General features: G+C 34.4%; 1 protein-coding gene across 1 annotated transcript in view; it reads right to left on the reverse strand.

Annotated features, from left to right (window-relative positions):
• The window catches only part of LOC131037321 (cleavage and polyadenylation specificity factor subunit 2), a 152,529-nt gene that overhangs the window by 27,633 nt on the left and 109,015 nt on the right, over positions 1-15,881 (reverse strand). Inside the window, exons 13-16 of the mRNA XM_057969426.2 lie at positions 10,753-10,851; positions 855-986; positions 573-617; positions 238-405 (exon numbers count right to left, since the gene is read on the reverse strand). Coding sequence (XP_057825409.2) covers positions 238-405; positions 573-617; positions 855-986; positions 10,753-10,851 — 444 coding nt within the window. The remainder of the gene's footprint in view (positions 1-237; positions 406-572; positions 618-854; positions 987-10,752; positions 10,852-15,881) is intronic.

A 15,881-nucleotide genomic window follows, 5' to 3' on the forward strand; every position in this document is an offset into this window, starting at 1 on the left:
GAAGAGAAAATCATTTTACAAATCAGCATTTGGAAGCATGCAAAGAAGCTGACCTAAATATAATTAGAGTTGCAAACATTTAAATCTCAAATTAAAGATCTTTAACATTCTCAAATTGAAAAAAAAAATCTTCACAAAGAGTTAAGCATTTCCAAATTAGTTGTTTACATTTCCTCCACATTCATTGACAAAATGGTGAAAGAAATAAGACTAACTTGGAAATCTAAAGAATTTTACCTGGAGACCTTTGCTTGCAAGCAGTTGCTTAAAATCTGCTAGTCGTAAATCCCCTACAAGAACGGCTTTATGTGGTGGTGGGTCTGTGGATAGTGGAATGAGAGGAAGCATTTCGTCCTCTTTGTTTCCAACTTCCCCATCAATCCATGCTAATTCATAGTCACCAAGCTGCACATATATTTTCTAGGTATATGGAATTAAATATGAAAGTAGGGTAATGCTTTCGAAGACAACCTACTACTATCAGTCAATCATTACATTATGATTAAGATAACACAATCATGTATCTGGTGGATAAAGGAAGGTTTATAATGTTTCAACAGATAAAACTATACCTTTTTAAAAAGCACATTGCTCATGAGTCTCTCTGAAAGTCGCACCTGAAATTTGAATAAGACTAAATTCATTAAAGCACGACATGATAGGTGATGAATGTTATTCAATAACCTCAAAGGACTACTTTCTACACCAAGGAATAAATCAAGAAATGATCGCACAGAAGGCACATCTTCAATAAGAAATAAATTATTCATGCCTCTACCAACTGAACCATAAGTATATGCCAAGGTTACAGGGATGATTCATTTCAGCATGCAATAAGTAGAGATTAGATTCACCTTGTAAGCAGACAAATCTGATGTTACATCAACTCTTTCTTCAATCTGAGGAGCATAAACATGGGATGTGACATGCTTCAAGCAGTGCTGTTTTAAATGCTCTGTTGCTTCAGCAGATCCATGAACCAAAACCTTCACCCATCATCAACAGGAGCATTGTCATTTATGTCATGATTAAAGTTTAGAACAAGATGAAAACTCTCATAACTGTAATACTCTTTATCATTCAACAGTGGCCTTAATACAAACAATGCATTCCAAGCATTTATATGCTAGTGACATTGGAATCAATAATAATTAATTCAAATGGAATTCTGAGACTTAATAAAATGGTTGCCAGCAATAACAAATATAAGAATTGAATATTAAAAAATGTCAAATATGTGCCTACTTACACCCAAACTAGTTAACAATCCAAGAAAACAAATTGTTTATGACCCTCTCAACTATACTAAGAATCAAATTGCAAAAGTAATGCATAAAACAAAAGAACAATATACTAATAAATTAATGTCCAGAAATGACCAAAATAAGTCATTGGGACCAATATCATCAATATTCTGAACAAATGGGATCAATATCAGCATCATGAACACTTTACTGCAAAGGATCCCAAAATTAATAATCAGGAAAAGACTGATAGAAGGATCAAGGGAGAGGAATGCCTGATTTTTTAAAGAACATTAGACATAATTCTAATCAAACAACATTTAGGTAAAGGGAATAAGACTCAAAATGAAAACAGAACAATCACAGTAAGAAGCATGCCTAATACTTTCCCAAACCTAAGGGAGCAACAAAAGAGAATTTACAGAGGTGCATAAAAGACAAAAAATTAAAAAGCTGTTCTTTAAAACAATAAACATAAAATACATTGTTATAAGAAACAAGAAATTTGCTGATAAACCAGTCACCAAATGATTGATTGAAGAATGTGTCGAGCCACACATTGTGATTCATCTTTTTGCATGCAGCTTTTCAGGAAATCATGTGTTCTTAACAATATGGACTGGCTATACAATGTTGAAGTTTACTGACCAAAAACCACACTTTAGAGTTCAAAATATGTCCTTGAAAACTTCAATTTAGGGCTGTCCTTGTTTAATTGCTTTTTTCCCTTATGAGTAGCATACAGCTCCTAGATATTACATAACCTCCATACAAAGAACTGAGGACCAGATGTTAAAGAAATAATTTGCTATAATGTAAAATAACTTATGTGATTAAACTCATATTAAACAATTATTTTATCCAAACTTTTGTTCTCCTACAGATAACAGAAATTTGCCCTTGCAACAGTGTTACGATTGGATACCAGCAAACATAAGCTTGCAGGTCAATTTTGGGTAAATATCTATTTCAATGGTGTACCATCAGTTTATTTGTGTATGACAACCAAGCAAAGAAACAAATGATCCTAAGAATCCATATGATTTAGTATTTTGTTTTCAAACAACAAGTCAGCTAACATGCCTACAATGTTGAGTTTTATGATAGCAATAAATCCACCAAGACTTATTGCTGGGTGTGTGATAGTAAGTTGTTGGGTAGTTATCCTTGCTGTTCTGACCATTACAGCATGCTTTCTGACCCCTTCCAGACATGCACAAATGAATAGCCATCTATCATAGAGGTATATTACTATATTGATGTTAATTTTCAAGTTGGGTAGTTATTTCATGATTTTGGGTTACCTTGTGGGTGTTTCAGCACTTCATTCTGTTGATACATAATAGCTTCGGTAAGATAAATGATTGAATGGGAGATAAATGAAGTCTCCCATTCAATCATCTATCTCATCGATAGATAAATTCAGATCTCACTGGTTATTCCTTTATCTATAATTGCTCTCCTTATTCTATTACAGCATTTATCAATTATGTTACTCATGCAAACTGATGATTAAATTGAGTACTGACTATTAAACTGATAAACCAATAATGATCGGGTCTTATTCTAACCCTCCCGATTCATTATCGGGTTACCACTTTAATAGTCACCGAATTTACAATGATCGGACTTAATACATTCCACCGACTAACTAATGTTATCGGGGTAAATTAATTGATAACCGACTAACTTAAGTTATCGGGTTTAAACCGCTTCAATTGCCACCGATTACCATCGGACTAGTTATATTGATAACCGAAATGATATCGGTTCATTAGCATATGTGATGACACCGATTAAGCAATCGGTTATGGGGGGCACAATCAAGGGGTATCTTGGTCGGTCATGTCCAAAGGACATGATCGATCAAGGTACCACTTGATCGGTCCCCTCCATTATATATATATACACCAATAAATGTTGTGGAGAAAACATAGAAAATATTAATGTTCTCTCTCCACCTGCAACAAAGAAAAGAAATCAGATCTATCATATTGTGAATTGACACATACTTGAAAGGAAAATTACTTTGAATATAACTTGCACCTTGAATTGAAAATTGAAATACATTTACACATTCCTCATATCAGTGGTTGTATTAGTGTTTCAAAACAGCAGATATATCACTAGTTTGGTATGTTTATGTTTGAGCTAACATTGTAAAACTGGATGGTAGTACTGCTAGTGATTTGCTCTTTTTTACTGCTAATAGTTACCCCATTGGATAAGTGGTATGTTATAATTGCCCACCACTGGACAAGAGGAAGAAGCTTGCTTGCTTTTAATGTTATTCAAGCTTGCCCACTGAATAGGTGGAAGTGCCCATAAGCTTTCCAACTGCTAGTGGATATGCCCATAATTTTTTTATTTACTTTCAGTATCGTATAAGCTTTCCTGCTGAATAAGCGAGTGTGCCTTTGTGCACACCACTGTGATGGACATATTGTCATTGATGTCAAAAGGATTTGCTATGTTAAAGTTCTGATAGATTGTTCAGATATACATACAGTATCAGATTGTTCAGACATACCTACAGTCTGATAGACTATAAATAGTCAGACCCTTATGCAAAAATGATAGTGATGGATCTTATAGATTGATAAATCATTCAGATATACATACAGTAATACATAGATATAAAAGCAATCAGTATATTTGCAAAGGAGGAACAATAAATATAAAAGCCATGAATATATATATACATATGTATATTCTACAGTCATATAGAATATATAATGTATACTCAGAATATGGATATACATGCTTTGCGGTATATGTCATACAGAGACCACAGTAACAACTTTCAGAAAAATCAGATTATATATATGTAACTAATGACAGTCCTTAACATATCTGCAGAGTGCTGCCATTGCTCTTTACGGGCATCCTCGTATACTCATTATCGAGTATAATCATCGGGCAGAGTTTCTGAGATTGTATTTCTTCCTGAAGATTGTGTTCCCTGCAGGTTGAAGATAGACTGTAATACTTATATTTCTCAGGAATACCAAATGCAGATATGAATGATCGTATCTAAGATGTTCTACTCGTAGTCCACAGAATTACTATGTAGCAGATGGTTGTTAAAAGCTGTAGTCAATTGTTTCAAAACAAACCGACTAAAAAATCGATTTGGTAATAATTCACATGGTGACAGCAGTTGGAACAATCAAATCATGTTTTGATGGAATAATCAAATCGTGTTTTGATGGAGTTGACTGGCCAGCGATTTTCAAAAGACTACGTATTAAATCGTATTACTACTCTTCATAAAGTATAAGTTCTTAATCCATAAGAAAACATATTAGTAATAAATCGATTAAGACGACACAAATAATCGGTTCGTTGAAACTATGATTAAGGATTTATAATTAGTTGGAATAATCGATTAGGATATGAATGATATTAATAAAAACCAATTACAAATTTGTTGCTGTTAATCTAAACCAATAATTAGTAAATCGGTTTAGTCAAAAAGAGATACGATTATTGTCACAACTTTTGACTTTTCAAAAGATGTAACCTTTCCATGGATGGTTACGTGGGAAGATATATAAGGAATATAGAATCGATTTAAATTGTGATGTAAGAATATGAAAATAATGCTGTGACTATTCAAAACAGGGGATACTGTGCATATATATATATAAAACAGGGGATACTGTGCATATATATATATTTGCACCAGAATTTTAAAGGAGACTGGATGGAGAATATTATACAGCGAACTACAAAGTAATCTCTGAGAAGAATAAAAGCAGATCTGAAAGAATATTATAAGAAAATCATTTGTGGGTATCTAAGGATTTTATGTGAAAGAGAATATTCAGACTTACACAGCAGAGACTTGATAATCTTATATCAGATTTTGAGCTGAAGACTGACTATTTTAGTAGCAGATTTTCTTGATTGTAGCAGATTTGAACTTGGGTGAAGTTGGTGCTTTAGCCTTGTGGGTGGGTGCTCACTAAATCAGAATTGGGGAGTTCGTGCTCCATCTAACGGGTTGGTGCCTTTTGTAAGTTGGTGCTTACGAAGTTAGGGAGTTGGTGCTTCCTGTGGGTTGGTGCTCACAAATCAGATTAGGGGTTGGTTCCTCTACAAATTTGTAAAAAAAATCTATTAAAAACTTATCTACCGTGGTTTTCTCCCATTCGGGTTTCCACGAGACAATTTGTGTCTCTTGTGTTTCCTGCAAATGTGTATGGTTGTTTACGTAGCAGCATTGCTTGATATCTTTTGAAAAGAATTAAAAAGTATTTAATCACCGCCTCCCCACCCCCCCCCCCCCCACTCTCAGTTTATTTGAGTGCTCTTCACAATGGACAAGTGGAAGATGCACTTTTAATTTCCAGTAATGCATATGCATCCCACTGAATAAGTGGTATTAGCTGCCTTGCTGCCTTATGCTTTCCTTTCAGAAGATTATTTCTAGTTAATTTGTAATCCTAACACTGTACGCTTTGTTGGTCGTAAAATGGGCTTTGTACTACTTGTTAAGCTACGTTGGTTAAGTATGTTAGTGTCGTCGAGGGTAGTTGTCCGTTGCACGACGGTTCCCCACGGGTGGTAACCGCAACCCTCGATTGTGTTTTTATATATGCTCTTGTACTTGTTGTTGGGGATACTGACGCAGAGAATGATTATTGTACTAGACATTTTGGCATTAATGAAAGCATTACTCTGAGTTTCTGGTTACTATTCTATCCTATGGTTATCATCTGACTGTTGATATGCAATATTAATAACACACCCCATGAGGTAAACATGATCTAACCTTTTCCCTTTATGGGATTTCGATGATCAAAAAGTGGAAGGGAAATTGTTTTGCATCTCGATTATGCCTACCTAAGAAAGCTAGACTAGGTGAAGGAAAATATATAATGAACTAATGAAAAGAAATAAAAAACCAGCCCACTCAAGCATAGATTAAGTGAAAACGATGGGTCCTAACAATGTGCAGCCTAATCAAGTACCCAAGTACAAGAGAATACCCCCCAAAAAGAAGAGGATCCTCTCTCACTTCCCTCTCCAAGAAAAGAGAGGAAAGACCCCAAAAAAGTGAGGGGGAAAGAAGGTTATATAGTTGCCTAAAACATAAATGCCCCCTACAAGATCGTTGACTCCACACAACAAAGAAAAAATGTAGACACAAATTGTCTCATAAAAAGTGTTGAAGTACCTTCATCTGTGTCAAACAATGCATCTTCCTTTCAGAAGAAGGAAACCCTGTGGTGCAAGTCTATTGAATTCCAACTCCAAATGTGGAATGAAGATAGGAAACAAGAAACAGTATTTGGAAATCATTTAAATGTCACCCTACTAATGCTAAAAGTTATATCACAATTCAACCAAGAGCCTTGAGTCTAACTGAAGGTGACCTCTCAAACCATATGGAAACAAATGAAGAACAAGTACCAAATATGTGGAGACAACTACATTAACATTATCATCAAAGAGGATGACTAAGTCCTCAGAGTTGTCCTCAAATCCGATAAGTGGGACCTCACAAACAAATGTGAAAATCTGGTAAGTAGACATATCAATTAGGTGGATCAAAAACATGGATATGAAACTGCTACAAAGAATTGCTAGAAGCCCCCAATGAAGCAAGACTAAACTTTAATGAAGCAACAAGTGATGATGAAATCTCAATACATGTCATCAGACTACACTACTAATCCCACAATGATGCATCCACACTACCTAGCTAAGTATGAACACCAATCAAATTTGTCAATGTAGGAATAAATGATTCCTCACCTTGAAAATGTAGGCTCAGAGATAAAGAAGATGAACCTCTAGATCTACAATAGGAGTCATGGAAACTAATGAACCATTAGGAGTTTTCACGAGAAGGTGTAGAAAGAGAAGTCTCTGTATCATCTTCATTCAATATATTCCCATTCTTCAAGCACCACAATTGTTTTACAATTATATGATCAAAAAACATCAAGGGAACCATGATCACCCATAGCAAGATCATCTATGAATAGAGGTTCATTTGTATCTCCATGCATCTTGTCTACTACAAAGGTCACAAAAGCACTCAATATGAGTGCCAATATTGACAAAACATAGTATCAATACCACGACATGATCAATCTTGTCACACCACACAAATTTCTGCCAAAGATACTGGGTTAAAACACAAGGTAATCAAGAACACACAAAAGTTTGATACATTTGAAATGTGTTAGGAGTCCATCTTGCCAAGACTTATATTTCAATTTATATCCACTTTGACAATAGCTCGATGTTTTTCAATACTCAAGATTAAGTCCTCAAATCAATCAAACAAACTAATCAAAAGAATCCCCTAGAATAGAGATTCATTTCAATTTGTGATTACAATAACCTCATAAAAGATCCCCATAAAAGTACCAGAATGTGGCAGTTTATCATTAGTGCATGTACAAAATCTAACTATGTTTTCCAAATTCCCAAATAAAGCACAATGTAGAAAGTATAATTCAAATATAGAATGAGATTAAAAAAGGGAATCAACAAGAATTAAGAAAGAAAACACAGTTAAATGTTGGAGTATTCCATCATTAGATATATATATATATAGGTTAAATAATAAATAAATGTTATAGTTAGAATGTTATTTTTATGTTACTAAAAAAAATTTGTAACCTAGTAAATAAAATAATTGTTTTGTTGGGAGTTATTCAAGTAGATCGGTTAATTTATATGAGAGATTGAAATGTAAAATCACTCAATCAATCAGAAATCAATACATCTTTTTAAAATATTGTGCAATACTAGTTTAATTTTTCAATCATTTTGTGTGCTCTACTATGTTACCCCTAGTTTCTGGGACAGGGACGTCAGGGGACGAGGCTACGTGTTTCCGGGACGGTGGTTTTTTTGGCCAATTTTGGGGACGGCTATACAAAAATTGGAAAAATTAAAATTTATAGGGAAATTTAAAATATTCATATGAAAACATGGATAAAGCATGCACATATACATTATAGAACCTTAACATATAAGTAATAGCAGAGTTCTTATGCCAAATTTGTGTTAAATTGAGAGTCAAAGTCAAATTGCTTATATAATTCATTGTCAAAATTCACTGTCAATATGCAGAATTTATGGGGACGTCCCCTCGGAGTCCCCTGTCCCCGGGACGTCTCCGGGACGGGGACGCCTGAAAAAAATACTGGGGACGTGTCCCCAGGTAACATAGGTGCTCTACCATTTCAATATTTAATACAGGGGCCCAAAAATGAGTCTCGTTGTGCACAATATGGCCATTTGAAGATCTCTAAAGAAAAATTAAGTACTAAAAGCTTTTGAGCAAACATAATTTTTGGAAAATCGGATTGTCGAAATGGAAAACCACTTACACAATCACATTGTGAATGAAAAACTACTTACACAATCATATTGTCAATGAAAAACTATCACCTTGCCAAAACATTGCACTTAAAAAGGAAGACAAATGGTAAAGATATTATCTATCAAAGTCCAATTGCAAAATATAAAAGCTCATTGAAGTAGAGGTCCCCCTCCAAACACAGATAGTTAAATTGAGCAATGCTATTAAATTTGGTGAAACTGCCAAAATTTGCTAGGATACCTGCACAAAGTAAGGGATTACTAGATGAATTTATAAACGTCTACAAATATGGTGGAGCGATCAACTTCAGAGAAAACACCAAATTTGAGGAAATGCTAAAAATAGTTCGAATCTCCAAAGCAAAGGAAATATTATCATATCTAGGAGGAATCATTGTTCACCACTACTATAGTGGTCCATTGTTGTGTATAGGGGTTAACCAAGTTTGAGGGGCTAAAATTATGAGTGGTGACCATTTTTGTGTAAGGTTCAGCCTGAAACAAGATGTTGTGGCTTGGAAGTAGGTAACACCTCACACCAAAGGTCATAGGCCTTGAAATATTATGTCACAACTGTATTATAGGTCATGGCCTATGTGATGTGCATTGGCCTTCTAATGACCACTATATCTCAAAAGGCGGTTACCACTAAATACCAACATCAAATGATTTTTTTTCTAACAACAAGAATGCTTGAGGTGAACACCAAGAGTCATACATGACACAAGCGTACAACTATGTTAAGAAGAGGTTAGAAGAATATTCCCCCCCCCCCCAAACTCCACACACAAAGAGAAGTGCTCCAACATAGACAAGTTCATGGTCAAACTTGATGAATTTTCTTGCAGAAACAAACAATGCACTCAATTTTTCTAGGATGCTTTGAATTTCAAGCCAAATGCAAAACTCAAGCATGTTAAAACAAAAAAACTACCAATGATAAAATATTACATGGTTCACCAAAAACCTAGAAAACTATTCCTATCACAAGCTTTCAAAAGAAAAAGATGGATTGGTCATGACATCATGGCTTTGATACCATAATGCATTTTGCAATAAGAAAGGAATCAACCAAGAGCCTAATGCCATAATAACAACTACACCACAACTCAAGACTGGATAATGGGTTTAACAATGCTATTTCCTGTTGACCAAAAATGCAAATACATAGAAAACTAGAGAGCGTGAGAAAAATGAGAATGAAAGAGAAACAAAGCTAGGTGAGTGCATATACAAGAAATGCAAAGGAAGGTGAACCTCTCAACCGCTATGAAGAGTAATTCCTAGGATATTAATGCACCTCAATATCCAAATAGGGGAAGTGTGACTCCTACAAAAGAGAATCACTCCCAATCACCATAGCCTAAATAAGCCTACCCAAGCAAGCTAAAATTGTTTTATAGGAAAGGACGTAATAAACTAATAAAACTGGAAAAAAAAACCTACACCAATGTGCAACAGGGGCCATATCATTGGAAATAATTCTATTTCTTTGGACATTTGACATTTACAATATACAAAGCCATAACAGAAAATATAGGGAGAAGATTATGAGTAGATAATCATGTTATTTTGCCAATGATAACTATCTCAATAGAGATAAAAATATCCCAAAGTAGTTAATACTATTACAAATAAACATTAAAACCAATGTTCCCAAAGATGAACTCATTTGTTCAAGTCATATTTCAACTTATTAAAACAACATAGAATTCCATGAGTACTTTCCCTCAACAAAGTTTTTTCCAAAAAAAAAAAAAAATCTTCATAAACCAGCAAAAGCATTTTAATAACACATCCTAAGGAAAAGATAAATAGATACATTAAAACCAATGTTCTCAAAGATAAACTCATTTGATCAAGTCATATTTCAACTTATTAAAACAACATAGAATTCCATGAGTACTTTCCCTTAACAAATAGTTCTTTTCAAAAAAATAAAAATTCTTCATAAACCAACAAAACAATTTTACTAAACTATCCTAAAGAGCAGAAAAATAGATAAAAGCTTAAGAGGTTACAACTTTCCGTCAACAAAAAATAGATACAAGCTTAAGGGGTTACAACTTTCCATCAACAAATAGTTTTTTTCAAAGAACATCCTCATAAACCAGCAAAAAGCATTTTGCCTGCCCATCCTAAGGAAGAGAAAAATACATACCAGCTTAAGAGGTGACACATGTTGTATAATTGACTTGATGGACCGTCCATCAGAACGGCCCTCAAAATCCATATAAGTCAAAGAGCATTTGACATGTACCTATCATATGTTGAAGAAAACAAAAGAACAATTCAAAAGTCAATAGCTAATTATGGAAATCAACATCCCAAAAAATAGTTTACAACTAATGCAGATTATAGGATTCATGAAACATAGAACTGAAAGCAATTAAAATAGATTATAAACAGTGTGACTTGTGGAAGTGCAGATTTAGCAAGAAATGTAACATCCAAATTTGAAATGTTCCTGGAAGAAGATAATCCACGATAAATATTTTAAGCATTAAAATAAGCAACGTATTTTACATTTGCTTCTGTATACATCCCAACTATCTTAAGTACTATATCAAATCAGGAAAAAGGCTTCTTATTACTATTTATTTCAAACACTTATATTTTAATATATTCTTGAAATCGCATAACTGTAGACAGCTGTGATCAACCCAAAAAATCACATAGAACACTGCATAAGTATTTTATCATTTAAGACTCGGATGAAAAGTGCAACTAGATATGCCAAAGAAAACAGAACAAGAATCTCCTCTACACTCTTAAGTAAAACAACTAGCAATGAATATTACTTCCTTAAGGTCAAATTTGAAAGTGATAAATCACTGACCTCAACAAATTTTCATAAATACACCACTTAACAGATGCATCCTAAGAATCCGACATATATACATGATGTATACTTAATTCATAGCATACCAGATAGTGCTGTTGTGATTGATATGGTTAATTGTATTATTTTGCAATGAAGGGATTTGCTTTTCTTCCCAGTCTTACAGAGCAATATAGGAGTTTTCTTAAATATCCCCACAATTTTTGTTTTGAGATTATGATGCAAGCGGCTAAAACGCTAGAGAATACATACAAGCTAGCTCACTAACTATGCCTATCTTTGCACCTAAAAAGAAACTAAATACTTTATAGAAATGGACACTCAAACAAATGCCATGCATATGGAGAATAATTTGTTTACTAAGGAATGTTCTTGTATTGCAAGGAAAAGATTACTTTTGATGTAGAACTTTTCTGGTAGTTATCCTTTCTAAGTTCATGGCATATTATGAAATTATCTGGATTCTCATTTGTACATCTCTGAACAATCTGCTATCAACAATATCTGCTAATCTGTTTGGAAAAGCTGACCTCATTCACTTTTGCAAGTTCATGTCTCCCACAAACATGTCATCACTTGGCCTCTTCCTTGTAACCATCTCAATTATCAAAATTCCATAACTATAAACATCTCCCTTTTGTAGAAGCATTCCCGCCCAGTACATTCTATCAAAATTTATTTTATTCATGAAATTTTTAAAAAGCTGATAAAGGAATGATAATGCCAGATATAAAGAAAACACAAAAACAAACCTGGAAAAATGATATCCTACATCAAAATCAACAACAAGGGCTGTCATATTGATATCCAAGAGCATATTACTAGGTTTCAAAGCAGTTTATTTAAGCCTTGAAAATATAAGTCAGGGCTGCTGGACTGTACAGTTCAAGAATTTTTGACATAGAGAGAACTTAGTTTCAAATTTGGCATTACATTAAACTCACACCTAGAAGTCTTAACTTCACAAAATAAGGTGGTGTGAGCCATTTAAACCCAGGTGGCGTGAAACTAGAAGGTGCACTATTGATTACCATCGCCATTTCCTTCCAATATGGTGATCTCACCACTTTGAAAGGAAGACCATTTGCATAAGTGCATCGTGCAACTTTTTTCTCTTCAATGTCTCTTGTTTTATTTTAAAATGCCTTGTCCAGTGGGCCTCTTTTGTGGGAAAGAGTGGGAGCTTCTGCTTGGATAGAGGGTGTCCCCATTCAACTTAAAGACAATAAGAATTGATACAAGATCAATAGGAAACAATATGGAAAGACAATCAACGAATGAGGAATCAGTAATAAATATTCCCAAGTGCTGATAGGAATGGCAGTTCGTATAAAGAATGAAAGACAAGCAATAATCAATCGATGATCATGAATATCGATCATATACATGATTGTTAATGATTAATAGGTAACAGTATGATATGCAGATCAGTAAAGCGACTAAGACGTTGGTAAGCATTGGCAAATATTAGTTGGAGACAATGATCAAGAAGACGGCAACCATGAACTCATTGCATTCTGATTGTTATAAAGGCAATACTCTCGATATATGATCAGAAGATTGATCACCATAAGAATCCTTGAGGGACAACATCCGTTAAGAAGAAAGGGACTAAGGACAACAAGCATACACATTATCAATTAGCAACATTGGGTAGACAAACAAAGCTCAATCATGGAAAATGGAGAATTATACAAGACCAATTAAGAATAATGAAATGTATTGATAGAAGTAGCAATTTGGTTAGCGTCAAGGAACGACCTAAAGACGTCACACCCCTTAATTATATTCTCACCAATAATCAAGGATATCGAATTAAATAATCATATGATGATAACAACAATTGTTAAGAGATCATTAATAATCAATTATGGATGGCAGCGACTAGAACAATTATATAATCAGCTAATGCGATTTGCATAAATGGAAACGATGTGCATTTGAAGAGACATGGGACATATCTCTTGAGCGCATCCTATCATCTCATTTGCAAGGTATAAGGAAGTGATCCATCTCATTCGAGGAGGCATGGAAGGAGGGAATGGGAATCCTTTTCTCTTTATCCATATTTGAATTTGTTTAGACAGAGCACTTGTCTCATTGGCAAATCTGGTTGCTGGCATCTAAATATACATTAGAGACAACACCATTATAGTTGCCAGAATACATATTCAGATTAGACACAGCGACTTCATCATTCTAAGTATCACCAAGTTTGTTGAATACCCAAATTGTTATATCGAATATAGCAGCACCTTGTGATTGTTCAAGCATATCAACATAACAGACCCAACATAAAATTACCATGCATTTTCAGACTATCAGGATAGCAAATATATTTCGATCTTATCTTTGATCTGATAAATACGTCAGAATTAATGTGAGAGGATCTTAATATTGGAAGTGTTAAGTAATTAATTTCGATTGGTGGAAAGAAGTTTTGGCTATCTATTTGATCCATAGCAGATTGATAAGAAGACCATTAAATGAGGCGATTCCTCCCCTGTACACCATAGACGCGGGGAAGTAAAAGACTAATGATCAGAGACAACGTCTACCATTCCCACAGGGACCAAAGGATTGTAATCAGACTTTATATTTGAAACTCAAGAAACTTATAATCAATCTCAGTCATCCAACAATTCATTATTAAATATGTTTCAATTTAGATGATATATTTTAGTGTTCCTAAGCAGGGACATTACAACCATCAACTTCAGTTGTTTTATGTTTGTCTTCATTCTTATTTTATTGTTTCATTAAATCAATGTAATCACTTGATTGCTACCTTTTATGGTTCATTGTCTAAAATTTGTTCATTAGTAATGGTAGTCACTGCACTATTAATCTCTGTCACAGTCACTGCAAATCAATGTCTTGCACACTTTATTTAATCAGAATCTTGATTACTAACCCCTGTATTAATCATTGTGTCTTGTCATCAGTATGTGTATTATCTATACAATCAATTGCTTAACCACAACATTCGTAGTTGGCATGAAGTCAAGCATATCAATCATGATTTCCTGCCATGATATTGATCATAATTTGAAGGTACTCTTGAACCTGGATGTTCATTGTTCAAGGTATATCCGAAGTCCTCTAGATCTGCAGTAGGTCTGACCTATACAAGTTTGTTTAGACATAAATGACAATATGTTCAATGATCTCCACTGAGCTCCTTTGACATCAATGACAACTTCCAGATGGCTGTATACACTTGACATCAGTGACAACAATTTCAACACTTTCTTCATGATTATTGGTGGCAACATTATGAGAAAGGTATAGCATATTACTACTGTTCTCAAACTGACAGTTAAAACTGATTTCAATTTTTGTGTCAAGGGTCTACGAAATCTTCCTTGGAATGATGAGAAATTTTCATGCCATTGTGGCTTGAATCCACCTTATATTCCCCATAGTTATCACACACAATTTGGGTACCATCATAGGAAGATTCCATAACGCTATCCACCCCATGTAGCAAAGTTGTTGCCTCTTGATGAAGGAAAGAAGTATAACTGCTGTCAATCAAATCAGAATTATTGGCATGTATTTGAGTCATGTTTTTGATCCCTTTAAGTGCATCACCATTGCAAATATCATGACTGACACTTGTGACCTTGTCTTCATGTATATTTCCAAGTGTAAGAGCTACAATATCAAGAGGAGCATGTAGACTATAGCTGTCCCAACTCAGACTTTTCGGATCCTCTTATTTGCTTCCGCTAGAAACATCAAACATCACCAAATCTTGACTTGTCTCATGTCCTTCCCATGTGATTAGAGGTGGTAGTGTTTCAAATGATGTCACAAAACCGCCAGGTATTTCCTTGTGAAGCTCTTCAATCCCTTCATTAACTTGTTCGATTTATATGCCTCATTGTCATTTTGCACCATAGAACTGGCAGCCATAGAGGATTGATTTTCTGATTTAGATGATGAAAAATGCGCCAAACACAATTCCAAACAAAGTTCATCAATCTGATTGTCTGCTTCTTGTAGGGCCACTTGAGTAGTCTCCAAGGAATTCTTTGTATTCATAACCTCATAGGTAAGATTTTCAACTTCTTATTCTTTCCTTCCCAATGCATCAGAATATATTTCAGCGAGATTGGGGAGATGGTCTCAATCTAACAGAAGATATAAATAATCTCATTTCATTTTCTTCATACCTTCCATGATAACCTGTAAGTGAGAAGGTTCTTCTTCAAGTCCCTTTTGTCTTCTCTTAAGTTGGCTCTTCCAAAGGTGATCTTCAACCATTTTACGATTGTTATCAAAATGTGATCATGCTGCAACAATCTTATTCTCATTGACCTTCAATTGGTTCACCAATGTATGTGACTTACTAGGCTTTTGAACTCCATCTGCTTCACATGATGAATTGTCTGATTGGCCTTGAATAACTTGATTCCCACAATCAACTGCCTCAACGATACCTT

This window comes from Cryptomeria japonica, chromosome 3 (genome assembly GCF_030272615.1).
Source record: "Cryptomeria japonica chromosome 3, Sugi_1.0, whole genome shotgun sequence".
In the NCBI taxonomy this organism is placed as follows: domain Eukaryota; kingdom Viridiplantae; phylum Streptophyta; class Pinopsida; order Cupressales; family Cupressaceae; genus Cryptomeria; species Cryptomeria japonica.